This window comes from Prionailurus bengalensis, chromosome F2, assembly GCF_016509475.1.
Source record: "Prionailurus bengalensis isolate Pbe53 chromosome F2, Fcat_Pben_1.1_paternal_pri, whole genome shotgun sequence".
NCBI classification, from domain to species: domain Eukaryota; kingdom Metazoa; phylum Chordata; class Mammalia; order Carnivora; family Felidae; genus Prionailurus; species Prionailurus bengalensis.
In genome coordinates this window covers 60,082,641-60,097,088 of record NC_057353.1, presented here as the reverse complement: position 1 = coordinate 60,097,088, position 14,448 = coordinate 60,082,641, and the positions used below count along the sequence as shown (strand labels likewise).

The following is a 14,448-nucleotide window of genomic DNA, read 5'->3' as shown; positions in this document are numbered from 1 at the left end:
ATCTCTTACCCCATGGTTCCTGCAGAGCCCCTGCTGTTTCCTTGAAAAATCACACATGGGTGCACACATACACTAACTTTTTTAGTTGGAATATGCACAACTCATGTCTATAGTTCTTTTTATTTTGTATGTATTACAAAATAAATGCTCTGTGTAACTCATGTCGGGAAGTGGAAGTTGCCAGTACTCTACAAGCCCCCTTTGCCAGTACCTTTGTGCCTCTTCCTGTTCTCTGTTCTCTTCCTTCCCCCAGGAGTTAATCATTCTCCTGTCTGATCCTGACACTTCAGACTGGCTTTGCTTGTTTTTGAACTTTACGTGCATTAGAGTATAGCACTCCTATGCATTAAAAGCATGCATTCTCTTGTGTCTGGCGTCTCATACTCAACATCATGTATGCGAGATTCATTCATGTTGTTGTACATAGTTTATTTTTATTCTGTTGTATGACCATGCATTCCATTGTATAGTCAGTCATATACCACAAGTATATAATATATATATATACATACACACATTTATGTTATGTTTATATTTATATTTATATTTATATTTATATTTATATTTATATTTATTGAGGTACATTTGGGTTGTTTCCAGTTTTGATATTTCGAATGATGATACTGTGAGCATTCTTGTGAATTGAACTTTTATTTTTTATTTTTATTTTTATTTTTTTGTGTGTGACCTGAACTTTTAAATTGAACTTCTGGTTTGATTTTGCTTTAAGTTGCTAGGAGTCTGATCCAAATGTTTGGGACTTTTCTGTATTCTTTTATATCTTAGCCTATTCTTTTATTATTCTTTTTTTAATGTTTGTTTATTTTTGAGAGAGAGAGAGAGAGAGAGAGAGGGAGGGAGCAAGCGGGGGAGGGGCAGAGAGAGGGGGACAGAGGATCCAAAGTAGGCTCTGTGCTGACAGCAGAGAGCCCGATGCAGGGCTCGAACTCATGACCTGAGCCCGAGTCAAAAGCCTGATGCTTAGCCGACTGAGCCACCCAGGTGGCCCTGATTTCTTTCGGTTAGCAAAAAACACATAGTAATGTAGGTCTTTCCTAAAAACAAAGTGGTATAATGCAAATTTTGGGGGAACAGAGGATACCTGTATTATTATATACTTAATAAATATTTAAATATCATGTGACATTCATGTACAGATTATAAATAATCATGCAGGTATATGAACTTATAAAAATTCATTTTACTGATTACAGAAACATTATTATGGAATTAATACTACATGGAGTGCACTTATTTTTTTAGTGAACCTTCCTGTATGTAATTCAGTCCACAAATTGTGTGTAAGGTTATATAGACTTATATAGAACCTAAATCAAGTCAAAATAATTCTGAGTCACAGTTTTAAAAAATTAGGTTAATTCTTATTTCTCACTACCTATGCATTTATTGCTGTATGACCATAGATCCATTGTCATGGATCCAGACCTATGACATGTGGGTCTTTTTTTAGCTTAAAGAAAGACCAGATGAATGCCTTGAGTCCTTGTATGTCTTGATTTGGTTTGTTATTAATTAGGTTGATAATATAACTTGAGCATTATTCTAGCTTTTATTCTCATAAGCTTGTTTTAGTTAGATTCTGGCCTTCCTGATGAGATAAGGAGTATGCAGAAATTTCTAAGTATGCTAACATGGCATCTATCCATTGGAACTTTTGTGAGTGCTTACTCTGTAGTAGGCAAGTCTCAGTGGGGAGAGCCATATTAGTATCACTTTGCTTTTGAAAAACTCATATGTCCCTTGCTCCAATATGCTACTTTTTTTCTCTCCAATAATCATTATCATACTGTGCCATTTTTAATGATGGAAATGTGTTATGGTCATAGATGTGTTGCCTTTAGGACGAGCTTGAGAATTGATGATAATAGATATTTAAATACATGAATTATGTATCATTGTTTTGATTAAAATAATCACATATATGAATGGATAAATATTAATCTTTTTAACTAACAATAATGTTAATAAAGATATTCTCTCATCTGGAGGACTTCATAGCCTAGTGGGGTAGCTGAAAACATAAATACATAGTTACAGTGTGATGTGGAATGTATCTCAAGAGGAGATACATATAAATTGCCATCGATGGTAGTGGAAAAGACTCACTTTTGCTTGGGGGAACTGTAGAGGGCTTTGCAGAAGTGAATCCATTTGGACTCAGCATAATTTGTTACCTTTAGTCATCTACTAGTTGTGATGAAGCAAATCCAAAAGTCAGGACAACCTACTAGTCCAGGAAGGTTGCTGTATTTTTATATTTATATTTTGTATTTTATATTTATATGCTGAAAATATATTTTATATTTATATTTTGTATTTTATATTTATATGCTGAAGATTGTATATTCACTTGACACAACTACAGAACCAGTCAAGTACATTTGATTGCCATCTTTATAAAATGGTATTTAAATTGTATTCTCTGGTAAGTCTCTTAAAGTGCTATCACATTTGTATTTACAAACGCATTGGTTAACTATTGTTCGTAAAAACACTAAAGAGTTGTTGAGAAATGTAATGAGAAACCAAGTGGTCTAGCAAGGCTTCTGGCTTTTTCAGACCTAGCTCTTCATGTCTAGGTCTTTGACCTGAGCAAGTGATTTGACTTTTCTAAATCTTAGTTGCTTCATCTGTAAAATGTGAGAACAATATTATCTTACTTAACAAATTGTTAATAAAAATGAAAGTCAAATAAGGTAATATATAGTCTTGGAACAGTACCTGGTTCTTAGTAACAATAACATAATACATTTTTGTTAGTCATTAAAAATTCAGATTATAACATACATAAACACTCATGATTGTGAGCCTTAAAAAAAGATCTACTCTGACTTTTGATTCCTTTCAACATTCAATTAAATTTTGAAGAAACTATTGTAAAACACACACAGACACACACATATGTGTACATATGTGTGTGTGTGTGTGTGTATTTTTTTTTCCTTTACTCTGTTATGACAGCTGTCCACAACAAGACTGATAGAGAAAAGAAATTACTAATTGGGGTACAGGTAGTGAAAATATTTTCTAAAGGTGTGTGTGTGTGTGTGTGTGTGTGTGTGTGTGTATGTGTGTGTATGTGTGTTTAGATGGACTCTTGAGTTTATATTGAACTTGGATTTGAAGATAGACTAGATTACCTATACAAAATATTTAATGAGTGAGCTAATTTTTGCCCTAATTTCACAGCCCTACACATATATCTGTTCTTTCTTGGTGACTGTGTAATAATAGGAGTTGTGAGGCCCAGGAGTAACCTGGATATGTGGTCACCCTCTCAGATTTAGACCTCAGTATGACCTCACCACCATGTTAGCTTTGTATTTAAAATTAACTTATAATTAATTCCCTGTTTCAGATTTACTTCAACATCTACCTAGCCTATTTTTATATTTTAATTAGTTTTTAATCATTTGTTTTAATGTTTGCAGGTGGGGGGATGCAATAACAATAAAACAAAATCCTAAAGCCCATAAAGCTAGAGCCGGGGATTTGTAAGAGTGAGATAGGAAGGCTCTATATACTTCATTCCTCTTCTTCTACACCACCTAAAACCATGAACCAGACTAATATTAAGCTATACCATAAAATGATGCAGTCATAGAGCAGGTCCACACTGGATACGTGCTTACCGACGGCGGTCTGGGCTTTGACTTTCCACCCTTTATTATGGGTACACCTGAATCTGCAGGTGGAGACTGAGCTAAGTTGGGAGGATTGGGATTTATTAATAACCAGAGAGGAAGACTTTGTCTAGACACAGTCTCTCAGGTATCAGTAAGCCATTGAGAACTACTAATTGTAACCGTATGAACTATAGTCCCTCAGTGCAGTCCTGGGTCTCTCTCTAACCCCTTTCTTCATGCCATATTCCACTAAACCCTTTGCCATATTTTGGTTCCTGAACAAATTTGGTTCAGATAAAATGTAAGTGATTATAAATGAATGACTCAAATCTAGTATACAAGGTGGTAGTGTTTTGAATGGATTACTTTATTTTTATTTTTATTTTTATTTTTTTTTAATTTTTTTTTCAAAGTTTATTTATTTTTTTGGGGACAGAGAGAGACAGAGCATGAACGGGGGAGGGGCAGAGAGAGAGGGAGACACAGAATCGGAAACAGGCTCCAGGCTCCGAGCCATCAGCCCAGAGCCTGGCGCGGGGCTCGAACTCACGGACCGCGAGATCGTGACCTGGCTGAAGTCGGACGCTTAACCGACTGCGCCACCCAGGCGCCCCTGAATGGATTACTTTAGTGAACATTACAAGTAATAACAAAAAAAAAAAAATAGGACTTTTTTTTTTTTTTTTTTTTTTTTTTACATAACCCTTTTCGATATTTATTTCCTGTACAAAATATTTACAGTCTCACTACAGCTGCCTGGCCCCTTTGCCTGGCCTGACGAACCTGCAGCAGGGCTTGGTCTCTAGAAAACACGCTGATGCTCTCCCTGCTGTTCACTTGCTGCTTGGCTTCCTTCAAAGACACTAAAAGGCCAGTCGTTCAGCCCGCCTCCCCCAAGTGCCTGGGCCACAAGGGCATAAACAAAAGAACCGGCCAAAAAAATAGGACTTCTTTATGCAGTGATATCTGTATAAGCTATTCAGCTTAGAGATAACCTTGGGTTTATACTCATCTGTTTTGATACATGTATAATTTGGACATCTGAGATAATATTATACATAGATGCTTATCTTCTGCCTTTCTTCACTCAGTGTTCTATCACAGCTGTAATCCTCTGCCAGTACACAATCTTATAAAATACTGATTCTAAATCTTTCATGATAGTGGATCCTGATCTTCTTTTAATGTTGTTAACCATGCTGGGGAAAAAAGAAAAAAAAAAAGAAACAAAAACAAACCCTTCAAAATGATCCACTTCAGATCAAAGCATCTTAGTTTTCTTGCCAAGTTAATGAAGAAATACTGTTTTGTTTAAAAAGATTATATATGTTTTTAAATCAGTAATTTTCAAGGAAGAAAATTACCATCTAGATTAGCATCTCCCACTGTGTTGTGTCCATTTGTTTTGTTGGTAAACGGCATTATGTGACATAAAGCCAAATAAGACTGGGAAATTCCAATCCAAATTGAACAGATTCCACCACTCCACAACCTCTAGGACTTTTTGGACCTGTAATTGCTAATGTACAATGTGGATCTCCGAAGAGGGTATATAATGTATACAGTTTCCACTAAAATTCACTTGATCAAGAAATGAATTGCAAAATTCATTTCTTTGCTTGCAACTAATATCATGGGAAGAATGTAGGGGAAGTTTTTGAATTTCTTATCATTTGTGCTTAAACACTGACCATAATAAAATCCTAGACAGAGCCCAGCTAAACTTGGGATGAGCATAGGCAGAATGTCCTAAAATAATGGTTTATTCAACAAGGTGAAAGTTTCTAAGCCTGTTACCTATCCCAATTATGGAAGGAATCTGTGTATACTTCCTCCTTCTTTCATACATAAACTTTTCTCATTCTAGGAGTCAGGAAAAAGTGGTTTAGTCTATTCTATCAGAAGTTGCTCTCAATTAAAAATTTTTAAAAATCAGTTTTCTTTGGAAACATTCAATATACTTAACAAAAGAGAAAAACAATTCCAGCGTGTGTGTGTGAATATAATATGTTTTTATCAGAAGGGAAAATGATGCCAAGTTGGTTATGTTAAGCAGTCAGCATGGACTGGGATGGTATTTAACCAGATTTAATATCATTAGTGCGTATGCGCTATACATTGTAAAAGACATCTATCGGTAATGTGTATTAATTAAAATGGACCTTTAAAAATACATATAGAACAAAGATCCCTGGCCTTTTGGAACTTATATGCACAGTTGTACTCTGAACTTACTTCTAATTCCCTTTCATTGCCTGTGTGTATTTGCTGCTGATTCCTCATAGTATTTGTGCCTTACCCATTGGCCATTCCTGTTTACTCATTGGACTACTGGTCCTCAGATAGGTGAGGCCTTTTGCGCTGCTTCCTGAGGTACCTTAGAGATGAGCAGAGTGGTTTCCAAGTTACTGGCTTCCTGGTGCAAACTTACTTCCCTTCACTTTGGCTTTTTAACATACATATTTAACACACATGTTATATATAACATATATGTTGAATATTACATTGTGTTAAGTTTATATTTAACACACATATATGTTTTCACTCTTTACGTATATGTTACTAGTACAAGTTCTCAATATGCCTTCATGATATTTGTTTTAATCTTGGATCTAGTATGGCACTCTTAAAAAAACAACAAAAACTTTGCCTAATACACTCGGCTTATCTATGCCATGAAGACAGTGAGCTTTCTTACTGAATCTTAATGGCATGCATTCATTAAACTCACTATACTGTATATGCATATTAATTTACCAAATGGATTTGTAATGATTGACACAGATTTCTTATGGGAGAACTGAGACAGATGTTAGCCAGTTATACTGCTGGATTGAGTTAATAATTGAGATTTTCTTTTCTATTGAATAACAGATTGGAAAATAGACAAAGCAACACCGATATATTAAAATTAAACTACCCTTAATATACAAACATGTTCTTCAGCAAATGTAGGGAAGAAAGTCAAAGGCATTCCTACAAATCTTGACATTCATTATTTTTGTTATCAATGGAAATCTCATTTACATACAAATAAAATGTTAATTCATATCATAACCACCGAGATAGATGCATTTATACTTTTCCACGAGCTATTCTTTTTGAACTTATGTGCTGTGTTTGGCTTTTTGCCCATCAACCAGGTGAAATGTTCTAAGTTTAACAAAGAAGGATGAAGTTACACCTGCCCCATGCACACATGCAAAGTCAGATTGGACTGTTGGAACCAACAGTTACCATTGTATATAATTTTAATTGTTTTTTTTTCCTTTGAGAGAAAAGAAAACAAAAGGAAAAATGACATATGTGTGAGGAGACAAATGATAATGTTTCTTAATTTGCTTAGTGAAATTGTGATCTTATTCAAAGCAGAATTTTTAATACATTTGCCTCTCACCTGTTATGAAAGCAAAAATAATCAATTCCCCTTTCCTTTTGATAACTCATGCTTTATTTTAGTTACTCTTTTTAGTGAAATAGGTGCATGCTTCATTTTTTCACATACATTACAGTTTCAATTAGACTTCTGGCATATAATTTTTAAAAGCAAAAAAAATGTTTTGTAATTTTCTTATAAAAGTAAAATGGTTAATGAAATCCTTTCCCCAAGATGTATATGGATATTTGGAAACTCATTTTGGCAAATCTGACCTTATTACTTACTTACCAGACTATCTCCTTTTACCTAGACTAGTACATTTGAAATGAGATATTTAAAATATAAAGAGCTTAGCTCAATGAAATAAAAGCCTAATAAAATGTGTTTGGGCTAACATCAAAACTCTTTGAAAGAGGATATCTAAATAATGTGCATTTTATCTCAGAGAGTCTTGGGTTGGTGCGAGTGTCCAGATGACTATTAATGGGCTTTGTGCTCCCAAGCATATGTTAATAGAAGTGATCCTTTTGGATTAATTTCATGTGAATTAATAAGAGATTTATTTGATGGGAGTTGTTTGAAGGTGATGACATTTAAATCTCAGCAGGATTCAAGATATCTGAAAATACCTTTAAAGATTCAGGAACAATCAATTCAGAGAGAGCAGATTAAATAGACATGGATAGCAAAGAACAGGATCTGACATTGGGTTTATGAAGATTGAAGCAGTTTACAAAAAAGAGCAATCTACCATTGAAGTATTGCCCTAGAATCTGAAGAAATAGAAAACATTTAAACTCCTTCAGCAATTCTTGGGTTTATGATTTGGATAAACAGTGTTCTCTTGCATTTTATAGTTCACTTAAGCAATCTGATTTTGATCTGTATATATGGAGTAGACAGGATTCAAGGTTTTGTGTTTTTTTTTAAACCAATGAGCAAACACATATGTTCTTTAAAAACTGAACTTTATATGTCGTTCATATGGAAGCTATCTAGTTTGCTATAGGCCCCAAACTTGACCTTCCTTTTATTTTGCTATCACTTGCTTAATTCTTTAAATTCTTTGTGGGAAACTTTTGATCAAAAGAAACAATTTGCTTTTTTTCTTTCTTTTTAATTTTTTTTATAAAAGCTACATGAAATGTGTAATTAATAACCCAGTACTCCTAGGTTGTTGATCCAAACAAGCATGGAAGAAGCATATATTAAGGAGAAGACTATCACATCTTTCCTTTTGTGTTAGCTTTGATTTTGAACACTTGAAAGTTTTATTATCTGGAAAAACAATAAGAAAATGTCATCTGGTATTATATGTTATGATGACAAGAACTGCTACTTATAATAAGAATCATACTCAGCAGGATTTGAGACTGAGGTTAAATTATATAGACTCGGTACTCTAACTTTTTAGCCTTGTTGAGGTGTTATCCATCCATCCATCCATCCGTCCGTCCATCCGTCCATCCATCCATCCAAGGAATTAATCAATTGGAAGTGCACTCAGTTGAAATGGTATTTGAAGAGATACTCAAAGGCTTTAATTTTTCTTGAGAAATAAGGATTTCTTATAATATTTTCCTTTTCTTTTTAAAGATATCCTTCTCTCTCACATGAATAATAGTAAAATTATAGTCATCTTGCTGGATGTTTAGTACATACTTAGGCTGGGTATACATTTATTGAATGCATGAATATTGGAGGAAATGAATAACTGAGTGAATGGTAGACCTCAGTGGTATTTATGCCATCCTTAATTATTGATGGTTTCATATTTTGTAGTCTTTCAGGGAAATTGGATAGAGTTTTTCTAAGGTAATAATACAGTGCCTAAGCCACTAACCAGAACCATTATAGAATCTTAGAGGCACAAAGTTTAGCAATCATATATTGTAATTCCCTCATATGAGTAAGAACAGAGGCTCAGAGAAGTGAAGGGGCCTGCCCTTGATTACATCAGCCAGTGATTCGAATCTACTTCAGAAACTAGACATATAATTGGACATTCTTCCTTCCTTTGTTTAGGGTCAAGATGCTACAAATAGCATAGGAATTTATATCTCTTACCTTCAAGGAGTTTCTCATCTAATGGAAATAAATTCTTGTTTTAATCTGTATTGGATGGATGTGTTAGCTCTCTTTTTAAATTACTGCAGTAGTGGATTTCTTTGACTGAATAATTCATTTGATTACCTATTGCAAGGCTATTTGGAGCAAGTATTTCATAAATGTATGTGTGAAAAAAATATAATTCAAAGAATTCTCTCTATATGCACATATATAAACAAAAATATATACACACATATATATATATGAAATAAAGCTAAATCATTAATGGTTAATTCAAATTATCTAGGAATAATAGAAAACTCAGATTCCTTTTGCTGTGAAGATGCCATTCTGAGAACATGAGTCACAGTCTTCTATAGAAAAAGGAATTTTTTTTCTTATATATTTAAGAATTTTAATTGTGAGATAAGATAGTTATCAGAATTATATTTTAAGCTCTAATGCTGATTATTTCCACTGATACTATAACATAGGAACAGTACAGTATCCTATTGTTTCTTATAATAATTTTCTTTTTCATAAAAAATACAAAGGGGCGCCTGGGTGGCTCAGTCAGTTAAGTGTCTGACTTCGACTCAGGTCATGATCTCGCGGTTTGTGAGTTCGAGCCCCACGTTGGGCTCTGTGCTGATAGCTCAGAGCCTGGAGACTGCTTCAGATTCTGTGTCTCCCACTCTCTCTGCCCTACCCCTGCTTGCGCTCTGTCTCTATCTCTCAAAAATGAATAAACATTTAAAACAATTTTTTTAAAAAAATACAAAGAAAGCCTTTAGATTTGTTTTAATTTAGGAGGAAATAATTAATAATAGAAATAGGGATTTTTGCAAATGGAATGTCTTATATCTCAGAGATGAAACTACAAATAGTACATTTTTAGGAAGCTAAACATGTTTTAACCCACTTAAATATCTTGACACAAAATATATATTCATGTTATATCCGCTGTTGGAGGAGTGTATGTGTATTTGCATAGGTGGAGAACGATGTGAAGGTGGGCATGCTCACCGTTTCCACCTCACCTACTCCCTAGCCCATAGGTGAGCTTTTAATCTCACAATTAAATAGAGAGGAGTTAGCAATTTTGAGTCTTGTAGCTCTTAAATTCTTCAGTGCCTCCTTATCCAGTTCACTTTAGCCCCATTCTAAATGGTCGTTTATAGCAGGCCTACTGTAAACTGGCATTTTGAACTACTTTTGGTAGTCAGTATGAGGGACATTACTACATAGTTGAATGAAGAGGTTTAAAATAAAGTTGCCAGAACACTCCTTGATGTGGTTATCTTCCTTCCTTCCTTCCTTCCTTCCTTCCTTCCTTCCTTCTTTTTCTTTTCTTTTCTCTTCTCTTCTTTTTTCTTTCTTTCTTTCTTTCTTTCTTTCTTTCTTTCTTTCTTTCTTTCTCTAATTTTTTTATGACCATTACTATAATATCTGCCTCAATAATTTCACTTAGATTATAAAGATGATGTTATAATGATGGTTCATCATGATTTTATGAACTTCTATATCAAGAGCAAAAATAAAAGATTACTAAAAATAGCTAAAAAGATGGCATGTGTTCTAGCGTGTCATGTTTCTGTAACTGTTGGTTCGGAAGGCTTACGTAGATCTCAGTTCTCGATGGCATTGCAGGGACTCCTTTCTCGGTCACTTGGTGTGCACGGCTACTATGAGTTTGGAAGACATTGGCAATGGGTACAACTTCTTGTCTTCAGCTGTGACTGTACAATATCAGTAGATACACTTTATATCTTTTGCAGAAGCATTTCCCCTCCATGTTTACTAACCAAGAGTATTTATCCCCACCCCAGCGTAGGTAAGTATTCTGGTCCTTAGCCTTCGGGAGTTTTAGAGGTTAAATCATACATCACAGTCTTTTGTGAAAATGACTTCTGTAATCTTTTATATCACGCTCCTTCTTCTCCTGCTGCTTTATTAAAACCCAGGGGAGGGAAGATCTTGCTCAAGGTTTGCTCATGCATTTATTAGGTATCTTTCAAGCAGCGTGCGGTGCTGGCATATAAATGTATTTTAGGTGTGATACATTAAAGCCTATTTACATCATTTAGGAAGGAAAATATTTTTTTGTTTTGTTTTGCAGATGTACAGATCAGCTCTCAAAATGTCTTCTGTGTCTTCCGAGCGTCTTCTAAGACAATTGCATTAGCCTCCTGCTAGTTGACTAATAGAATTAATAATTGTAGAAAGCACTCTAAAGCCACATGCCTTATGAAGTCAATGCTGGGTATGATTTTACAAGTATGTGATCTATTTTTTCAAGTGAAAATGTTAACTGGAAAAGTTCTTGGCACGCAGTAAAACATCATGCAATCTGTTATGTCTCTTAAAGATAATAACTTGAGGGTGGCTATAGTCTTACGATATCTAACTTATGACTTGTTAGGGGAGTTTCTTTCACTTAGAAGTATTGCAAATGTGCTTATATTTACATAATATGTCATTCTCAAAAGTTATGGTGATATAATTCCAGTAAAAAATTATTTTTCTATAACTACTTCAAAGTATAGTCAACTAAATTAACCAGGATTATTTTTTTTGAAGAAACTAAAAAGAACATGCCCCTTCCACCCACAACAAAAAAGAAAACACAAATGACCTTTCTGATACTTCTTTGAAGTTTTAGCAGTTTAACATTATTTGTGATGTATACTTTTAAGGTCTGTGTTCAGCATGAGGAGTCAGTGAGTCATATGGGTTCCAAAGTTCTGTTCTTGGTGGAAGAGGGAACTGAAATTTGAAAGGATGAAAATTTAATTAAATCATTTTTTCTCTTAGTTACTGTAATTGCTGGTTCAGTAGTTTTTAAACTATGACCTTTACTTTTCTTCATGATAACAATAAATCAACAAGGTCTAATTTTTTTTGTTTTGCAAAACAAGTGAAATTTTTCCATATTAACATATTTATATCTATTCACTGTTAAGTATTTTATCTTAGTTCCTTGCTCTGTAAAATGTTGCTGTTTTTCTAATCACCTTGACATTAATATATGGACAGAAACCATTTTCTCTTCATTTTAATGGAAAGAAAATCTTAACGAATTGGGTTATTTCATATTCATTTCTTTATGAATCCTGCCTTTCATATAGATTTCTGTTTTTCTGTGTAACCTTATTTATTTCATTGGGGTGCATTACTGTTAGGTTTTATTTCCATTAAGAAGATGATCTTAAAATACAAATGATATGGTTCAGTATTTGTCCAAGAAAAGATTAAATTGCAATAGTTCCTAAAGACTTTTATGTGTAATGGAAAAAACAAACACGAAATTCTGGAGGGAAAGGCAAGAGATGCTATAGCAAATCATTACATTTGTATGTGTAGTAATGGCTGATACTCTATAAACCAGGATGTCTTTTTCTTTAGGCCATGGTAAGAACAGCATTTTTTTTAAATTCAAATTCTTGTTTAAATAATAACTGGTTTCTTAAACTTCCTTTTTATTATTATTTTTTTTCATGTTTAGTTTTCCTTTTGTTGACTACCAGTAAAATTGCCCTCCACTCTTCCATGTGTTGGTTCAAGTTCCCAAATTCTGTCACTTTTGACAGAGGACCAGGGGTCTCTTAAAGTGTTGGCATCAACCAATAAGACATGAACATGCAAACATTAAAAAATAAATACGTTAGAGGCGCCTGGCTGGCTCAGTCAGTGGAGTGTACAACTCTTGATCTCGAGATCGTGTGTTTGAGCCCCATGTTGGATGGGGAGATTACTGGGAAAAAAATCTTAAAATAGATAAATAAAAATAAGCTTACCAGTATTCCATTTTTTTTTTTTAATAAGCAGTGGTTACCTAGCTTAGTTTATTTTAGGACCCAATGATAATGACACCAAGGTGAAGACTCACTCCCTGCTCCCTGCCTTGACCAGGCAGGTTTACATGGCTTCATGACCATCAGTGGTACTTGAAACTTCAACCCTTCATCCTATCAATGTTTTTGTTGTTGTTGTTGTTCCAGGAGGAACATATACAGATTCTGTGCATATTTGTTGGCTCATGTTATTGTTGTACTAAAAAGAAGAGTATACTTTCTTTAGTGCAGTTAATATTTTTTGACATTATTTTTGTAAAGTGAATTTTCCCCTTGCAAATGATTCTTTATAGTCAACCAGGGCATTAACTTGGCTCAGTGATTCATATTATACACATTTGCTTGACCAGCTCTTCAGAAATGAAGGTACATCCATATATGTCCAAAGCCAGTGTGGCTCCTCAGCACTTGTGAGAAATTACAGATGAGAATGACTAAAACGTGTTATTAATTTGGATTTTCTCAGGACATGTTGGATAATCATGTTGTAACTAACTCTGTTAAATCTGCCCCTGTGGCAGAGTCAGCTAGTAAAGAGGACTTGTCTTATTAGTCAGTCACAGGTGGATTTTCCTATGGGACATTTGGGGTGACAACTGACGGCATTTGCAGTGTTTCGGCTGGGAGATTAAGGGGACATAAGCCATGAACCTCGGTTCTGGACTAGCCTTAGTTGCTGCATTTTTTTTATGGACACACCACACAAATTGTTTCTTATCTCCTCATACTGAAGTTCTGATTCATTAGACTCCAGTAGGGGAATTTGTCACAGTATTCTTATTTTGACCATTCTCCTTGATGGCACTAACTTGAAAGGCACAGTCGAGGCAGCATGTGAAGGTGAACCTTGGGGAGGGTGCTGATAGTTGGCCATTCCAAGCTACAAAATGACAGCATCATATGATTCAGTTTAATATTTTACTTTAGTCCATCTCCAGTGTGCTCCTGAGGGTGAAATTGATACTGTTTCCACCTGGTTGTGCTAAGAATCCAGGACTTAGTTAGCTTCCCCATCATGCTACATAGAGTCCTAGTAAAAGCCAACCTGGTCACTCTGATATGGACCAGGTTTTCCTCCTAACTTTCAGGCAAGCTCTCCAATTGGGGCTTAAAGAAATTTATCGGTAGGACAGAGATGAGACATTTGTTACCCTCCATTCCTGAAAGTAATAGGGCAGTTTTCACTTTGTTTATAACATGCTGTTTCTGTCTTTTGACTATGAGGATATTTTGGTTGAAATTACATTTATAGCTTGGTTGCACAGTATGTAACCATATTGAATTCCAATTTATGTTGTTTATATACATAGCATATAAATAAACGTGTAATATATATTCTGTAAACATAAATGCATATATATTTCATAAACATAGCATGTGTATTTATTATACATAATATGTAAGGTTTATAAATAAGCATGTATACAGCATCAACTGTACCTGAAGAAAGTGAGCAAAAAATATCATTGGCAAACAAGAATAATAGGAAAGATAGAGCTATCAATGACAATAAATATTT

General features: G+C 34.4%; 1 protein-coding gene across 2 annotated transcripts in view; it reads left to right on the top strand.

The window, feature by feature from the left end:
* Positions 1-14,448, top strand: part of TRPS1 (transcriptional repressor GATA binding 1) — a 258,854-nt gene that overhangs the window by 33,985 nt on the left and 210,421 nt on the right. The window contains exon 2 of one of the 2 annotated variants that reach the window (XM_043601624.1): positions 11,195-11,338. In XM_043601624.1, the coding sequence (XP_043457559.1) occupies positions 11,323-11,338 (16 nt within the window). In that variant the 5' untranslated portion in view covers positions 11,195-11,322. Of the gene's footprint in view, positions 1-11,194; positions 11,353-14,448 lie in introns of both variants that reach the window. The other variant, XM_043601623.1, reaches the window with a different exon arrangement.